The sequence below is a fragment of the Phyllobates terribilis genome, unplaced genomic scaffold (assembly GCF_046119375.1).
Source record: "Phyllobates terribilis strain yellow unplaced genomic scaffold, ASM4611937v1 Scaffold_2__4_contigs__length_985480577, whole genome shotgun sequence".
Lineage (NCBI taxonomy): Eukaryota > Metazoa > Chordata > Amphibia > Anura > Dendrobatidae > Phyllobates > Phyllobates terribilis.
Window position 1 is genome coordinate 441,489,389 of NW_027362762.1, and position 19,420 is coordinate 441,508,808.

The 19,420-nt window shown below is 42.4% G+C and overlaps 1 protein-coding gene across 2 annotated transcripts in view; it reads left to right on the plus strand.

Annotated features, from left to right (window-relative positions):
• Positions 1 to 4,257, plus strand: part of TMEM120A (transmembrane protein 120A) — a 48,574-nt gene extending 44,317 nt beyond the window's left edge. For both annotated transcript variants that reach the window (XM_073665437.1, XM_073665438.1), the window contains exons 11-12: positions 897 to 965; positions 3,617 to 4,257. In XM_073665437.1, coding sequence (XP_073521538.1) covers positions 897 to 965; positions 3,617 to 3,730 — 183 coding nt within the window. In that variant the 3' untranslated portion in view covers positions 3,731 to 4,257. The remainder of the gene's footprint in view (positions 1 to 896; positions 966 to 3,616) is intronic.
• Positions 4,258 to 19,420: the final 15,163 nt, after the last annotated feature.

Consider the following 19,420-nt stretch of genomic DNA (forward strand, 5'->3'; position numbering starts at 1 on the left):
CCTGGGTGCGGTGGCAATCGGGGTAATGGTTTATGGGGTTGATAGATGCGATTTGTCAAAAATCACAGCTGGCATCAAGCCCTGGGGTTAGTAATGGGGAGGTGTCTACAAAACACCTCCATTACTAACCCGGTAATCAAAAATAAAAACGCACACAGAAAAAAAAAACACTTTATTTGAATAGATTCCCACACACTGTCCCTCATTCATGAATTTTTTGAAAAAAAAAAATAAAAAATCCCATGCAGATCCGCAGTAATCCACTGAATCCGGTGTAGTCCAGAAATTGATACCTGAAAAACCTAAAAAGACAAAAATAAAAACAAGAGACTGTCACCTCGTTCACCAAATTATTACCAAAAATCTTCCTATGAAGCTCCGATTTAGTCCACGTTCCCCGAATCTGGCTCCAGTGACTGTGAATAGCAGTAAAGTGACCGCTGTTCACAGTTGCCAGGTACTGATGACAACACTCATCAGAGCCACAGGGTCTTGCTGACTACAACGTGAGCTAGCAACGCTGATGAGAGTTGTCGTCACTACCAGGCACCTATGAATAGCGGTCCTATTTTACCATTGCATTTATGACAATATGTATTTTCCACATTGTATCACAGGCTTCAGAGCCCCGTAAAATCTTTTGTCTGTTATCCTGATAGTTACTGCCATGCCTTGAGTTTTGTATAAGTCTCCATGGAGTTCTTAATGGAAATTATAGGGGCCACAAAAAAATCTTGTGTAATGGTCCTCTATTGTGCCCAGGGAATCGCATATAATAGGTTTCCATTTTTTTATAGTGGTACAAAAATTGATTTAATGTCTGCTGTGCCTCTGAACCAGTGGTAGAGATACAAGGCTATGCTGGTTGTAATGGCCATGCTGTGTTTTTATTGCAGTTCTGGCAGCTCTATAACGCTGTTACCCTGTTTCAACTAGCCAGGCATCCAGAGTGCAAGGAATGGCAGGTAACGTACCCTACTACCTATGTCTTATTATCCCGAAGTGTGTAAGCTTCCGCTGCTGCTTTATACCCATGTCTCTTATAAGTGAAGCCTTCTGTAATTTTATCACAAGACACATTTTCAATGTACTTCAGTCTTCCTTTGTTATCGTAGCATGGGAAATTTACTATCTGGTTTTCAACTCAAATAATGCATTTTTGTCTATGTGCTTGCTATTCTTTGCTACTACCTTTAGTGCATTGTACATACAATGTGGATAATAAGTATTTGATACACTGCCGATTTTGCACGTTTTCCCACCTACCAAGAATGGGGAGGTCTGTAATTTTTATTGTAGGTACACTTCAACTGTGAGAGACAGAATCTAAAAAATACATTTTATTACATGAAATAAGTATTGGATACAATAGAAAAACAGAACCTAACATTTGGTATAGAAACCTTTGTTTGCCATTAAAGAGGTCAGATGTTTCCTGTAGTTCTTGACCAAGTTTGCACACAGCAGGGATTTTGGCCCACTCCTCCATACAGATCTTCTCCAGATCTTTCAGATTTCGGGGCTGTTGCTGGATAACATTTAGTTTCTGCTCCCTCCAAAGATTTTCTATTTGGTTCAAGTCTGGAGACTGGCTAGGCCACTCCAGGACCTTCAAATTCTTCTTATAGAGCCACTCCTTAGTTTCCCTGGTTGTGTGTTTCGGGTCATTGTCATGCTGGAAGACCCAGCCGCGACCCATATTCAATGCTCTTACTGAGGGAAGGAGCTTGAAACAATATCCATCGAACAGAATACATAATAGGCATTGGGTCATATTTACCTATCTATATTATCTGTATCAGGGCCACTACTATTCAAAATTGTGGACACTCCATATATAAGCAATAAAACCTAAACACCGGAGTATAATGTCCATAAAAAATCTCCATTTTTATTGAATCAAAATACAATATATAGGCAATTATACACATATATTAAAGTTATTCATGATAAGCAGCTCAGATCAGGTGTTACAATGTATGGTACCCACAGGTACATACAAACCTGGTTTGGGGAGAGCACATGTAATTAAAGTATTCAATTTAAAGTGCAAGTACTCAGAGTATTCAATCATAGCCATTGATATGTCCTTATTCAATACAAAACATTAAATCCTACATAACATGGATCGCAGCAGTCTTAGAACAGACTCTTACCCACAGTACACCACCACTGTGGGACACCACCGCAGCAGCCCTAACGTGCGTTTCGCATTGGCTTCTTCGGGGGGCTGTCACATTGTAACACCTGATCTGAGCTGCTTATCATGAATAACTTTAACATATGTGTATAATTGCCTATATATTGTATTTTTATTCAATAAAATGGAGATTTTTTTATGGACATTATAATTCGATTTTTCTGTCTTGAGGGAAGGAGGTTGCTGGCTAAAATCTTGCGATACATGACCCCATGCATCCTCCGTTGAATACGGTGCAGTCGTCTTGTCCTCTTTGCAGATAACATGCTTTATGGTTGGGATGGTGTTCTTGGAGTTGTACTCATCCTTCCTCTTTCTCCAAACACAGCGAGTGGAGTTGATACCAAAAAGTTCTATTTTGGTCTCATCTGACCACATGACCTTCTCCCATGCTTCCTCTGGATCATCCAGATGGTCATTGGAGAACTTCAAACGGGCCTGGACATGTGCTAGCGTGAGCAGGTGACCATGCGTGCCCTGCAGGATTTTCATTTATGACGGTGTAGGGTGTTACTAACGGTAATGTTTGAGACTGTGGTCCCAGCTCTCTTCAGGTCATTGACCAGGTCCTCACATGTAGTTCTGGGCTGATTCCTGACTTTTCTCAGAATCATCCTTACTTCACGAGGCTAGATCTTGCATGGAGCCCCAGGCCGAGGAAGATTGACAGCCATCTTGTTCTTCTTCCATTTTTTAATAATTGCGCCTACAGTTGTTGCCTTTTCATCAAGCTGCTTTCCTATTGTCCTGTAGCCCATCCCAGCCTTGTGCAGGTCTACAATTTTTTTTCCCTGGTGTCCTTAGACAGCTCTTTATTCTTAGCCATGGTGGAGAGGTTGGAGTGTGATTGTGTGGACAGGTGTCTTTTATACAGGTAATGAGTTCAAACAAGTGCAGTTAATACAGGTAATGAGTACAGAGTAGGAGGGCTTCTTAAAGAATAACTAACAGGTCTGTGAGAGCCAGAATTCTTGCTGGTTGGTATGTGATCAAATACTTATTTCATGCTATAAAATGCAAATTAATTATGTAAAAATCATACAATGTGATTTTCTTGATTTTTTTTTTTTAATTATTTTTTTTTATTCTGTCTCTCATAGTTGAAGTGTACCTATGATAAAAATTACACACCTCTCCATTCTTTGTAGGTGGGAAAACTTGCAAAATCGGCAGTGTATCAAATACTTATTTTCCCCACTGTATATAGTTAAAACTTAATGAATGATTTATTTGTAAAATAAGGAGTACACTTTATTCAATATTTGGTGCAGAATTTTATATATGTATGCTTGTCAGGACTTTTATATTAACTGCTCTATCTCTGTACTTCCATACAAGAGAGAGCAATGGACCAATCCACCTTCAGATTCCAGGTCTCCTAATGTGTTGTGATCCTGATGTCACTCTTACTTGCAGGTTATTATGTGTGGAATGCCATTCCTTGTCCACTTCATGGGGAATTTCTTCACCACCCTCCGAGTTGTCCAGCAGAAATTTCAAAAACAAAAGGAAGAAGGGAAAACTGAATAATGACAGTTCTGCCAGTACAGGCATAGCGCGATGTAGCCTTGCCACTTGCTGCAAATTGGGAAATCCCCGCAAGGACTGCACACTCCAATAAACCCTCACCATTGGGCCTGGAGTACACCATGATGTTTATTGTAGCACTACTGATTGATTTTTTTTTACTATACATGGCCGCTGCAGTCCACCCAAATGCATACAACTCCATGTATTGCTGCAGACTGCAGCTGTAGCTGAAATCAATCAGTAGTGCTACAGAAAGTTGCAGTGTAGCCCAGGCCTTAATTGGCTTGTTAGGTTTTACATGGCACAAAGAAGATGACCTGGAAATATCAGTAATTAACAGTTAAGTGTCTTTATACACTTCAACAACGTCAAACACAAGCCAGTGATTGGCTTCTTGATATGGACGTTACTCTATGATGTCTAGTTTGTTTTTTGGAGCTGGCTGCTCAGATTTTGTTCATTGACCTGTACATCCTCTCTCCTTGTTTGTACAAACCTGATCTGCAATAAACTCTTTCCAGAAATTATGTGGTTTTGTCTTTTTTTTTTTTTTTGTGCTGCAACACCAGACACGGTCTTGAACAAGCGTGGATTTTGTTTAAACTATTATTGTGGACAATCACACTAGTGTAGCTATTAAGCATTTCCCAACTGTAGATAAACCGGGCGGTGCAGCGCCGACGTTTGTCTACGGTCAGCGGTCTTGCAAAGATCTGGATCCCCACATACCTGCAAGCACCTGGAACGCTAGCTGTGACCCCTGGCTTCATCGAGACTTGATTTGATACAGGTCCTCATGACGTCACAGTCATGCTAGCCAATGACCCCAATCTCTGGGAAAGTTTATTGTAGTAACAAACTTTCCCGGGACTGTTTGTCCTCTGATCTTCTGTCAGTGAGCGATCAGAGGAGAAACAGTGTGACCAGTGCTTCTGAAAATAGCTTTGTCAGTGAGCAATCTTGTCATACTTTAAAAACACAGACACACACACACAAATGAATAGATAACCAACTATCCCTGTTAGTCCCATCAATTTATTAGTTAGGATATAGGGTTAGATAGGGTAGGTGTTTAGTGTAGTATAAGTTGATTAGATTATTCATTAATTAATTAATATTCTTAAAACTAAAATAAATCATTACGGTTAGGGGTGATCGCAATTCTTTTACCGATAAATCAGTTGTGTTAATCAATTTGTTCATTTTTGTACTAATATACACATACAAATACTGCAGGGTGGGCCATTTATATGGATACACCTAAATTAAATGTTAATGGTTGGTGATATCAACTTCCTGTTTGTGGCACATTAGTATATAGGAGGGGGAAAACTTTTCCAGATGGGTGGTGACCATGGCGGCCATTTTGAAGTCGGCAATTTTGGATCCAACTTTATTTTTTTTCAATGGGAAGAGGGTCATGTGACACATCAAACTTATTGAGAATTTCATAAGAATAACAATGGTGTGCTTGGTTTTAATGTAACTTTATACTTTCATGAGTTTTTTACAAGTTTATGACCACTTATAAAATGTGTTCAAAGTGCTGCCCATTGTGTTGGATTGACAATGCAACTCTCTTCTCCCACTCTTGACACACAGATAGCAACACCGCAGAAGAAATGCTAGCACAGGCTTCCAGTATCTGTTGTTTCAGATGCTGCACATCTTGTCGAAATCCCACAATCCTATTATGTTAGGTCAAATTTATGGACTCCAACTAATCTTCCTGACATTAATTCGCCATGGGGCTTGTTTAAAAAAAAAACAAAAAAAAACAAGCATTCAGTCTTACTGGTCCAACCGCCCTGTTCAAGCCACCCCTATGTTTTCTGTAATTCTCCCTAGGACCAGCTATGAAATTCTCATGAGATTTTGGCATTTTAGTGACCATAGTCAATGCCTACCCAGAAATGCCCCAGAGCAATGACAGACTATATAAAATCAGACCCATCATCGAAGACTTGACAGAAAAGTTCTCAAGGCTCTACACCCCAGCACAAAACATTTCTATCAATGAGTCCCTTGTAAATTTCAAAGGAAGACTGCACCCCAAGCAACTTATTCTAAGAGGGCAAGGTTTGGAAACCAAAGCTGTATAAAATGTGTGAGAGTTCAACCGGATACACATCAGCTTTTCGCATTTGAGGGGAAAAAGAGCCAACTTATCCCACCAGGATGCCCTACTAATATGGGGACATAAAATAAAATGTTTGTTCACAATTCTTTTGAACATTTCTATGCTTTAAGAAACAACTCTCTTAAGAAATACTATTCTATATGGTCTTCCTGGAACTCCTACTTTTCCCTGAATAAGAATACCTCTCCAAACAAATAACATCTTCTCTTAGCCAGAAAGTATACAGATCATTTATTGCAATATAATTTAAACTTTTTTTTTTTCCATCCCATTCCTCTCTCTCTTTCCTTCCTATCTCTCCTGCTTCCTTTCCCAGGTTCTTCCTCCAAGTTAAAAGTTTTGTTGTTAGGATTATATAACTGTTGTAATATTACTATACTGTCTTTATCATATTCTATTTTTCCTTTCCCTTGTTTTTTAAAACATACCTTAATAAAAAGCATATTATTGTAAAATGGAGTCGCTTGTGGGTTTTCTGCTGTTCTGGCACCTCAGGGGCTCTGTCAATGTGACATGTCACCCACAAACCATTCCAGCAAAATCTGCTCTGCAATATGGTGCTCTTTCCATTCCGAGCTTTGCACTGTGGCTGAAATGTAGTTTCTGACCACATATGGGGTATCTGTGTACTCAGGAGAAATTCCACAACAAATTGTATTGTGCATTTTCTTTTGTTACCCTTGTGAAAATTATAAATTTGGGGCTAAAATAACATTTTTGTGAGGAAAAGTAAAATTTTCAGTTTTTCTTCCACATTGCTTTAATTCCTGTGAAGCACCTGAAAGGTTAACAAAGTTCTCGAATGTGGTTTTGAGTAGTTTGAGGGGTGCAGTTTTTACAATGGTGTCACTTTTGGGTATTTTTTTGTCATAAAGGCCCTTCAAAATCACTTCAAATGGGATGTGATCCCTAAAAAAAATAAATTTTTTTTTTGTAAATTTTGTTGGAAAAATGAGAAATTTCTGATTAAACTTTTAACTAACAAAAAAATGGTTTAAAAAATGATGCTGATGTAAAGTAGACATGTGGGAAATGTTATTTATTAACTATTTTGTGTGACCTTTGGTTTAAGGGCGTAAAAATTAAGTTTGAAAACTTAATTTTTTTTTTCACACCTAAACGCAAAAAATATTGTCCTAAATTTACCACTAACATGAAGTAGAATATGTCATGAGAAAACAGTCTCAGAATCAGTGGGATCCGTTGAAGCGTTTCAGAGTTATTACCTCATAAAGAATTGTAAAATTTGGCCAGGTCAGAAAGGTGAAAACAGGCTCTGGCATTACACTGTGTTCCAAATTATTATGCAAATAATATTTTCTCAGATTTTCCCAAATTACCTATATGAATTGCAGTCATTGTAATTTTCCAGTCCAATAACTATTAGAGTACAATTGAAAGGTTTTTGTACAAACTGCCTATGATAACAGTATATTTTTAAAAAAAATAAAAAACTCAAACTGCACTCAAAATGCATGTTCCAAATTATTATGCACAGCAGAGTTTTCAACCTTTTCATTTTAATAAAGAACATGCCCATAGCAGCCAGAGATGCAGATGTGTTATGTGCAGCATGAGACGGGGCATTATCACGCATGAAAATGATCTTGCTGCGGAATGCACGGTTCTTCTTCTTGAACCATGGCAGGAAGTGCTGTTTGAGAAACTCAACATACATTATGGAGTTCATCTTTACCCCTTCAGGGATCCTAAAAGGACCGACAATCTCTCTCCCCATGATTCCAGCCCAAAACATTACTCCACCTCCTCCTTGTTAGCGCCGTAGCCGTGTTTGCATGGGGTGTCCATCAACCAGCCATCCTCCACGCCATCCATCTGGACCATCGAGATCATTTCATGCATCATAATGCCCCGTCTCATGCTGCACATAACACAGCTGCATCTCTGGCTGCTATGGGCATAAAAGGGGACAAACTTATGGTGTGGCACCCATGCTTCCCTGACCTCAACCCCATTGAGAACCTCTGGAGCATCATCAAAAGGAGTGTCTATGATGGCAGGAGGCAGTTCACATCTAAGCAACAGCTCTGGGAGGGTATTCTGTCCTCATGCAAAACAATTAAAGCAGAAGCCATCCAAAACCTGACAAATTCAATGGACGAGAGAGTTCAGAAGCTCCTTTCGAACAAGCGGTCCTATGTGCAAATGTTACATCACCTAGAATAAAGTTTTGAGTTGAAAACTGTTTGATTTCAGTTTGTAATAACCTGCTAATGCTTATCATTTCAAAAATGACCATTTTTTTGTTCTTTATTAAAAAGAAAAGGTTGAAAACTCTGCTGTGCATAATAATTTGGAACATGCATTTTGAGTTTTTTATTTTTTTAAAAATATACTGTTATCATAGGCAGTTTGTACAAAAACCTTTCAATTGTACTCTAATAGTTATTTGACTGGAAAATTACAATGACTGCAATTCATATAGGTAATTTGGGAAAATCTGAGAAAATATTATTTGCATAATAATTTGGAACACAGTGTAAAGGTTTAAAGGATTGATTGTGAATTTTCCTGCTGAATTGTAAACTACAAACATGATTGAGTTCAGCTGGACATACATAAAACATGCCAAGATTTAAAGCAGTTGTATATTACTGGATAATTGTGTATTAAAAAATTCCTCAGTGTGTCATGTGAGCATTGCAGCCACATAGGACATAAGAAATGATGCTTCCGTTACAACATAGACTCAAGAGGAACAAAAGAGTAGATGCATTAAAATCCAGCATGCCCAAACTTTATTTTTTTTTTCTTTTAACCGCAGCAGTAGACATTAGTGGACTGTCCTTTATAAATATTAGATTATTTACAGATCTCCCTTCCCCCAATTTCACACACAAAATGTATTTACATAGGGTGCGCTGTGTGGAAGAGATGAATCTGCTTCATTCACATTACGTTGGCCATGACAAAAGGAGGCTCAACTCTCAGCTCAAAGGAGAGTGTTGTTTAGGACTCGCTCACACGAGCGTATAACACATCCAAGTGCTATCTGATGTTTTATTGGATGGTACTCAACCCAATATTATACTGTGGGGCAGTGTGGATCAGCGATTATTTTCTCATGCCGATCGGGCATGAAAAAACAATCGCAGAATGCTGTGATTGCCAGTGAGGCTCAGACGCACCCATACAAGTCTATGGGTGCGTGTGAAACATCGGACTGCACTCGGATGTCATGCCAGTGCAGTCCGATATATGCCGAGACAAGCAATGGAGGAGATGGAGAAATTACTTTATCCTTCTCCTCCACACCTGTGCTGTGATTCACTGATGCAAGAGGATTGGAGCACAGAGCACTGACACTCGGCTCCCGCTCGCAGCAGAGCTGGAGCCAAGTATCATTAGCATATCACATCGGATGCTATATGCGCGTGTGACCCCGGCCTTAAGGGATTATCTGCATTGAACTGTTCCATCATGGTAGACTAGACCCTTGTCACTTGTAGGCACTATGCAGAAGACCCCCATTAGAAAAGGGTATATGAAAATTTGTATTGTAAACTAGACATCCATTTTTAGGAAAAGTTAGGCAATCTCCACTGCTAGTATAGCAGCACAAAGACCAAGTCTTGGTGCAGTGTGAGCAAGACTTGAGGCTAGTTTGGCCATGTCCAGGACGAATCCACAATGTACCTTGTTGATGGCTTCTGAGGTCATCAGGTAGGTCACTGCAGCTATGGCCTTTGTAGCTGCATCAGAGAAAATGTGGACTTCTCTTCTAGTGGCGACTGAAAGATACCTTAAGGCAGAACCTGATAGGAACAAGATGGGATGTTCCAAGATCTGCGGAGAGGTCTTCCATGTCTCCCACCTTTGTGGTTTCTGGGACGGTAGTGGAGTGTTCCAATCCGTGTTCTCAGTGGTCAACTGTCTCAACAGTATCTTCCCTTGAATGGTGATGGGTGCTGTAAACCCGAGAGGATAGTAGATGCTGTTCACAACAGGTAAGACTCCTCATTTGGTGAAGGGTTTAATGCAGACTGGAATGAGAACGTGTCCTGTTTAATGTCCCAGAGCAGACCAAGGCTGCGTTGCATAGAAGGAACGTCAGATCACTGATCAAGAACCCTTAAGCTTGTTGTACTGTCCTCAGATGGAAATGCCTTCATTACCTCCTGGCTTATGTAGATGATCTTGTGAGGTCTGAGATTTGCTGCTGAAAACATTTCCTGCATTCTAGGGAGGAGATCAATTGTCTCTTCACTTGCGGGTAGAGATTTAAGAGCATCATCTACATAAAAGTTCTTCTCCACAGATAGACGAGTATCCGATCCATACTTTCTCTCACCTTCCTGGGCTGTCCATCTCAATCCATAGATTGCCACAGCAGGTGAAGGGCTGTTCCCAAAGATATGCACCTTTGTCCGGTAGTCTATGTCTTTGTTGTGGACGTCATTGTCCTTGTGCCGTAGGACCCTGAGATAGTTTCCACTATCTTCTCTTGCAGAATTGTATACTGTTGACCTGAGGTTGTCATCACAGGACGGGAACATGTTCATGTTGTCAGGGGTTTCTTGCTGCGACTTACTGTCACTCAGCTTCTCTTTCACCTAGTAACGATGTGGGCATGGCTGAAAACAAGTTCTGCGACCACTTGGCAAGACATGAGTCTTAAATGAGAAGATTCTTGTAGGTCTCGTCTTCCTTTTCAGGTAGACATCACCTATGATAACCCAGCCTAGATCAAAGCGTTGAGCAAATGGAGCATCATGTGGCCCATTGATATGCCAATGTACATTGTGTAGCCGCAGAATGTCTCTGCCAAGCAGAATCAGGATATTCGCGCTGTTGTCAAGAGCTGGTATCTTGTTGGCTATAGTCTTTAGATGGGGGTGACGAAGAGCAGCCTCTGGAGTTGGTATTTCTTCTCTGTTGGATGGTATCTGGTTGCACTTGACCAAAGTAGGTAGGGGTATCTTCACATTATTCTCAAGAGAAGATACTATGACACCATTGACTCTTCTCCCAGAGACCTGTGTAACACCACTACAGGAGCCAAGGGTGTAGGGGTGAGCATTTTCCCTTTAAGTCAAACAGATCAAAGAGTTCTGACCTTGAAAGGGATCGGTTGCTCTGATCGCGCAGAACGGCGTACATCTTTACGGTTTTCTCTGGTTGACCCTTAGGCCATATGCCCACATAGCGTTTTTACAGCCGCTAAAACGCTTGTAAAACCGTCTGCCATGCAAAGCAATGTGAATTCGAATGTGCTGTGCACATGATGCACTAATTAGCGTGCCAAATTCGCATTGCGTTGCAAAACGCAGCATGATCATTTCTACCGCGATTACGCTGCAAATTCGCGGCCATTGAGGAACACTGAAACGCAGCAAACTCGCAGGTATATGTGGATTTGCTGTGTTTCAATTAAATTCAATGGCCGCAAATTTGCAGCGTAATCACAGTGCGTGTGGTACCCAGGATGAAGAGGAGACTACAACTCCTCTTCATCCCAGCTACCACGCGGTGAAAAAAAGAAATAAAGTTAAAAATAATCCCGCAGTGTACTTGCCGGACCTGCGATGACGTCATTTAGTCAGCTGATGGTCAGCGGTCAGGTGATGGTCGCGTGACCATCAGCTGATTAAATGACGTCACCGCAGGTCCTGCAAGTACACCGCCGGACACCGAGGAGAGTTGACGCCGCCGGGAGCAGACCGGAGAGGTGAGTACACAGGTTTTTTTTTATTTTTAACTTTTTAATTCTTTTTTTTTTTTTATACTATAGATGCAGCATTTAAAGCATCTAAATTGGTCACACAATATAAATCCATGCCAGTTGCATGGATTTTTATTGTGTGATCAACTTGTCAAGCATTTTTCCAAGTGATGCTCAAAATCGCTTGGAAAAGTGCTTGAAAAAGTGCTTGAAAAACGCATGCGAAAACGCTGAAAAAACACTTCTCTGCATTTTTTTCTGCCAGAGAGAGGCAAAAAAGCTGTGCATCAAATCTGCTCTGTGGGCACATAGCCTTAGGCTATGTGCCCACGTAGCGTTTTTGCGGCGTATTTACGGCCGCGAAAACGCTTGTAAAACAGTCTGCCATGCAAAGCAATGTGAATTCGGATGTGCTGTGCACATGATGCGCTAATTTGCGTGCCAAATTCGCATTGCTTTGCAAAACGCAGCATGACCATTTCTACCGCGATTACGCTGCAGCATAATCACGGTGCGTGTGGTACCCGGTGAAAAAAAATAAAAAAGTTAAAAATAAAAAAAAGCCCCCGGTCTGCTCTCCGGTCTGCTCCCGGCCGCGTCTTCTCTCTTAAGCGTCCCGCAGTATACTGTCAGGACCTGAGGTGACATCATTTAGTCAGCTGATGGTCACGCGACCGCTGACGTCGGCGGTCAGGTGATGGTCGCGTGACCATCAGCTGACTAAGTGACGTCACCGCAGGTCCTGACCGTACACTGCGGGGCGCTTAAGAGAGAAGAAGCGGCCGGGAGCAGACCGGAGAGCAGACCGGGGGCCGCCGGAGAGGTGAATATACAGGCTTTTTTTTAACGTTTTAATTCTTTTTTTTACTATAGATGCTGCATTTAAAGCATCAGTTGTTCACATATTATAAATCCATGCCAGTTGCATGGACTTATATTGTATGATCAACTTGTCAAGCACTCAAAATCGCTTGGAAAAGTGCTTGAAAAAAGGATGTAAAAACGCTTCTCTCTGGCAGAAAAAACGCATGTAAATCTGCATGCGTTTTTTTTTTTCTACCAGAGAGCGGCAAAAACGCTCTGCATCAAATCTGCTCTGTGGGCACACAGCCTTAGGATGCACGTTCACCAGACATATCTTCGCACAGGACTTGTCACACAGGTCTTCTGCGCAGACTTCTGTACATGAGGAAGATATTGTGGTAGGACTTACTGCTTGCTCTGCATCCTCCCCGTCATGCTTTGTGGTGGGGGAAGGCGTAGGCGGTGCAAGGTCAGGTTGGGAAGGATGGAGTGCTTGAATGTGGTCCTCATTGTCACACTCAAAACACTTCATAGAGATTTTACAGTCTTTTGGCAAGGTGTTCAGTAGAAGCACAACATCTGTTACATACCCCAAAACTTCTTTAAAAGCTCGTTGCGTTCCTAGAACCTAGGGGTTTCTTCCTGAAGCCGATGCACTTCTTTAGGTGATGTTGAATCTTATGAATCATACGATTAGGATTTTCGACCTTTTCACATACCTCTCTCTTGTCTGGAGCTGGTGAAGGTGTGGAAAGAACATCAGTCTTCTTCACTGACATTGGACTGCTGCGGTTTCTGACGCTTGAACGTGGACTTTCATACTTGGGAGAAAATGAGCCAGGGCCACTAGGTTCTCCATAGAAAAAGCTTGGGTCAGTCTTACACTCTGCAATATTTTCAATAAACTCACAGAAGTAGGAAAATGGAGGAAAGGAGACTCTGTTTTCCCTTTTGTATTTGATCCAAGTATGGCCCACCTATCAAACTTGATGATCACAGCGAATCATGTACCTTGCAAAGGCGGACATGTCCGTATTCTCTGCTTTGGAAAGACAGTTGCTGGCTGTGTAGCATTTTTCATACAGTCTGTGGTGTTTTCACCTAGGAGTGCAGGAAAGTATGGTGCAGCATAGGTATTCAGTCCAGTAACCGGCTTAATGTGCATAGATCCTGTCACACATGGAGCTGGAACTGTGTGGCTGACCGGAATGTGATGACTTGCCTGCATAGTGGCATGCATGTGTGCTTCTGTGTATAGAGTTTGGTGAGGTGCAGGGGCCTGGTACATTCTGGTGCACAAAGCAGCTTCAGGGTGAAGGGTTGGCATCGTGTTGCACTGACCTTGAATGCAGGATGCTGAGAAACGCTCTGCACACTGTTTCCTTAGGAGAATGTCTGTGGTTTCAGGAATGATTGCTGGAATCAGGGGTGCACTTTTTTGGCTTTGTACGTAGTCTCTAGTACGTTTAAGAGAGTCTTCAGCATCAAAATCACTTAAACTGATGCAGTCTCTTTGGCTCCCACTGATAGCTTGTTTCAGGACCTTCAACCTTGCCATGGCTGTGGTGTGTTCACATTCCTTTTCTAGGGTCTCTATTTCTGCCTTCTTGCGTGCTGCACTGGCTACAATTTCTGCCTTCTTGCACGCAGCTTATGCTTCCATTTCCATTTTCTTTTGCACAAAAGCGGCTTGTACCTTAGTTGCCTCTGCTTCTGCACGTGCTCTTATAAGCTGTTCGCTGAGGGTTAAAGATTTTGACGAGCGTGACTTAGATGATCGCTTTGACTGGCTGAGCCAGAAATGCAAGATGACATCTTGGCCATTAGTGCAATTCCTGCCTCTGTCTTGGCTTTAATATCACGCATCATGCATTCTCTCTCAAAGTTAAGTTGTTGGAAAGCATGCAGCTCTTTACAGAAAACAGATGTGTTAAGGTTTTGTAGAATTGTGACATTCCTCCGTTGTTCTGACATACAGTTGATAATCTGAACACAGTTGTGCAAGGGCTCCCTCTGGTGGTATGTTGAGAGAAGCAGGCTGAGAGAAGCTGTCAATGTGACTCAGCAGTTTTTGCTATAAGGCTGTGTGCCCACTATGCGTTTTTTAAGCGTTTTAGCTGCTGCAGAAACGCTTAAAAAACACATGGTAGAAGGCCTGCCATGTTCCCCAATGATAATCCGCATGTGCTGTGCACATGCTGCGGAAATTTTCGCTGCGGATTATCATTGCGGAAAAATCGGCAACACTAACAATTATTTTGCGGAATTGCGGCGTTTTCGCCGCCATTGACTTGCATTGAATTGCATAATATCCGCATGACTACATCTGCACATGCGGATATTAAGCGATTCAATGTACGGATGGTACCCGGGTTTGGAGAAGAGGAGACTCTCCTCCAGACCCGGGTACAATAGTACCTGTAAAAAAAAAAAAATTAAAATAAAAAAAATAGATTATACTTACCTTCTGATGGCCCCCAGTGATCCGTCCTGGCGGTCCGGCAGCTCGCGATGGTCTAAAAGGACCTGCCATGACGTCATTTAGTCACGTGACGGGTCATGCAACCGCTGACTAAATGACGACATGGCAGGTCCTTTTACACAACCACGAGACACCGGGGAGACCGGACACATCGAATAAGGACACCGGGGGCCATCAGAAGGTAAGTATAATATATATTTTTTACCATTCTTTTACGGTCACACTATATAAATCCATGCCGGTTGCATGTATTTATATAGTGTGACCAAGTTGTCAAGCACTTTCCAAGTGATGCTAAAATCGCTTGGAAAGCGCTTGACACCCCGCATGTGAAATCGCATGTGCAAAACGCTTCACTTCCGCTTGTCCCTGGCAGGAAAACCGCATGTAAAATCCGCATGCGTTTTTTCTGCCAGGGAGATGCAGGAAAAATCCGGATCATTTCTGCATCATGGGCACTTAGCCTAACACGGGAAAGTTCATGCTTAATGGTTTCAAAGTTCTCTCTAACTTTCCATGTAGGTTTTAAAGGACGTTTAGCCTTCTCACTAGACGGTGGATCAAGTTCTCTACATTCTTCATCTAACAATGGGTCGGGCAGAGACCGTGTAGTCATTCCCTCAGCCATCTTAATTCACAGTGGGAAGGAACACTGGATGATCTCTTATATGCTGAGGGCAGATTCTCTGCTGCATGTTTTGTAGCTTTAGGCTATGTGCCCACGATACAGAAATTAAGCAGAAAATTTCTGCAGCATTTCTGCATCTCCCTGGCAGAAAAAAACGCATGCAGATTGTGCATGCGGTTTTCCTGCAGAATACATGCGGATCCACATGTGTTTCCGCATGCAGATTGACAAGCACTTTCCAGGCGATAGCATCACTTGGAAAGTGCTTGACAACTAGGTCACACTGTATAAATCCATGCAAACAGCATGGATTTATACAGTGTGAACCGTAAAAATTAAAACAAATAAAGCTATACTCACCCCCGATGCCCCGGCGTGGCTGCAGCGCTCGTTCCTGTCTGGTTCCCGGCTGCCGGCATATCGCGAGACAGAGCGGTGAAGGGCCTGCGGTCACATGACTGTGACGTCACCGAAGGTCCTTCAGCGCTGCTGGCATTCAGAGAGAAGACGCCGGACAGGTGAGTATAAACTTTATTTGTTATTTTATTCTTTTTTTACAGGTACAATGGTACCCAGGTCTGGATGAGAGTCTCCTCTCCTCCAGAACTGGGTACCATCCGCACATAGAGACGCATAGAAGCCGCTTGTAAAAATGTACAGTCGTGGTTTCTGTGCGTCTCAATGCAAGTCAATGGCGGGAGTTCCGCTGCGCTTCCGCAAAATTAAATGACATGCTGCGGATTTTTGTACGCAGCATAAACGCTGCGGAAAAATCCGCAGCATGTGCATAGAACATGCGGAATCCCCTTGGGGACCATGGGGTGCGGATTACCTAGCGTTTTACAAGCGTTTCCGCTGCGGAAATTCCGCAGCATAAACGCTTGAAAAACGCTACGTGGGCACCCAGCCTTATAGAAGCTGTGGCTGGCTTTACAGATAAATCTGGGAAGTTCTTTTTACTATTCTGTCCCCATGGCTGTGCTGTAAATATATGGCGCTGTGAGACGCTGTTTCCAGACTATCTCTTCACCTTACTTACAAGGGCGATGGTCGCAAATAGCTTTAACTCGGCTGCAAGCAGGAACATTGTGAAGATTTAGAAGAACTTTATTCTTTCTTGCATGAATCTTGTAAGAATGCATACATCGGCATCAGGTAAAAAGAACTTTTCCTCAGAGACAGGCTGTGTGCACATGAGCTTCTAAGGGTGGTTAATGGAGAATGAGGAAAAGCAGGAAGAAGGGAGGGGTTAGCTACATCACAGCAACATGAGAGGGAGACAGGGAGAGAGAATGGACAAACTTCAAGGAAGGTGAGCCTTACAGCAATGCAATAAACAGTAATATATGTAATAAGTCCATTATTGTCCATGAAATTCCAAATTATGGGACATAACAGTGTTGTTAATATCCAAAATAAAAACATTTTTTTAATAATGCCTGACAAAAATAAAAATCAATAGGTACCATCAAGAGAAACATGAAGTGGACAGGTCTTTATTACCTTTCCCAGGAAAAGCTGTCACAAGAGGTTCTGCAGCTACTCTCTTGTGCATCTTTGACCCAACTACGGATCTGATGACTATCATCAGTCAAAGGGTATCTAATACTTATATAGCCTGAGGCTCCGATGAAGGGAACCATGGTTTGATTTCACCTGTCCAATCCTATTCGTCCCTCCATGTAGGATTAGAGGTCAGTTTCACTTCTTCAATGATTCACTAAAATACTTATGCATTTCTTACCTGTGGATTTTTCACATGAAATGCAATTCTATGGTAAAAATCTATACATTAGAAATTTCCATATTGCGGATTACAAACAGGCACTGCAAGTCAGTTTATGATGCGTGAAAAAAAAAAAAAGTGGACGGAAACTGTTATTTGTGCAATGAAACTACAGAGTGTCAAAACCTCATTGTGGGAACTGCACCTTAGATTGTCATATTGTAGAAGAGTGCAATGAAGGAGGATTCTTGCAGGATATCCCAGAGCTGAGGAAAAGTTGCCATCTGCTGGCCAGACAAAATAAAACAGAACTAAGTTATGCTAGAAGAGTTGAAAGGGGAACAGATTCAGAAGCTGGACCTTATCAGGTGACCTCATTCCTGGATATAAAAGCCCAGCGCGCCAAGATACAGGGAGATTTGGGGCTAGGCTGCAGAGTGGAGCAGACGTGTTCCAGAGGGACTGCAGATCCCAGCGCGGCAGGACCCAGCCAGAGGCCTGCACTGCTCCAGAGTCAAATACCGCCTGAGAAGCTCTGGACTCTTCACAGAAGCGTCCTGAGCCCTGCACCTGTGACCCAGAGTCAGGACCTGCGCCCCACATGGAGTAAGTTCCCGGGACCCGACACCGCCTCTCGAGCCGAGGTCTGGATCCCCTTACCCCAAGCGTGAGAGACTACCGTCGACGGTCAAGCAGAGAAGAAATGAGAGAGGGCTCCGACAGGAGACACGCGCCAACAACAGTGCAGGAATTGCGCAAGTGAACAGAGCCGTCACAACTCTCACCTACGGTACAGGGGACAGTTGGGATTAGGATTTCAGGTTGGGTTGGGGGCGGTTAGTGCGTGGGAGGCTAAACGGGAGCTGATAGACCTTATCCGGAAGAGACTTGCGGCCTAGCGGGAATAACTGGTGACCCCTGCTAGGGCCATACAATGAGAACTCACGTGGTGGCTCCCACGACTGGGTGTTCCACGCTTTTGCAAAGAACTTTAGCGTTATTCATTGAAACTGTTTGTCATTGTTATTCCAATTTGCTGTTCATTACCCCTGTTACTAACTCCCTTGCATAATACCTGTTATACATACAGTACAGACCAAAAGTTTGGACACACCTCATTTAAAGATTTTTCTGTATTTTCATGACTATGGAAATTGTACATTCATACTGAAGGCATCAAAACTATGAATTAACACATGTGGAATTATATACTTAACAAAAGAGTGTGAAACAACTGAAAATATGTCTTATATTCTAGGTTCTTCAAACTAGCCACCTTTTGCTTTGATGACTGCTTTGCACACTCTTGGCATTCTCTTGATGAGCTTCAAGAGGTAGTCACCGGAAATGGTCTTCCAACAATCTTGAAGGAGTGAGATGCTTAGCACTTGTTGGCCCTTTTTCCTTCACTCTGCGGTCCAGCTCACCCCAAACCATCTCGATTGGGTTCAGGTCTGGTGACTGTGGAGGCCAGGTCATCTGGCGTAGCACCCGATCACTCTTCTTCTTGGTCAAATAGCCCTTTCACAGCCTGGAGGTGTGTTTGGGGTCATTGTCCTGTTGAAAAATAAATGATGGTCCAACTAAACGCAAACCGGATGGAATAGCATGCCGCTCCAAGATGCTGTGGTAGCCATGTTGGTTCAGTATGCCTTCAATTTTGAATAAATCCCCACCAGTGTCACCAGCAAAGCACCCCCACACCATCACACCTCCTCCTCTATGCTTCACGGTGGGAACCAGGCATGTAGAGTCCATCCGTTCACCTTTTCTGCGTCGCACAAAGACACGGTGGTTGGAACCAAAGATCTCAAATTTGGACTCATCAGACCAAAGCACAGATTTCCCCTGGTCTAATGTCCATTCCTTGTGTTTTTTAGCCCAAACAAGTCTCTTCTGCTTGTTGCCTGTCCTTAGCAGTGGTTTCCTAGCAGCTATTATACCATGAAGAACACCAGCAAAAAGTTCAATTAGGGAAAAAGAGGTGAAACGAACGGGGAGAAAGAACCCCTATACTATAAGTAATTACCTCTATTATCCTGTAGATAATCCCAGATTGACAAAAAAAGGGGGTTTGAATCAAAAAATATATAAATTTTATTACACAATATTACATTTAATTACACAATAGCGATAAAAAAGTGTAAAAATGGATGGGGAGGGGAGAGGACAGCTAGAGAAGACAGGGTAAGACAGGAATACCCTGTTCAGAGACTAACATCCCCAG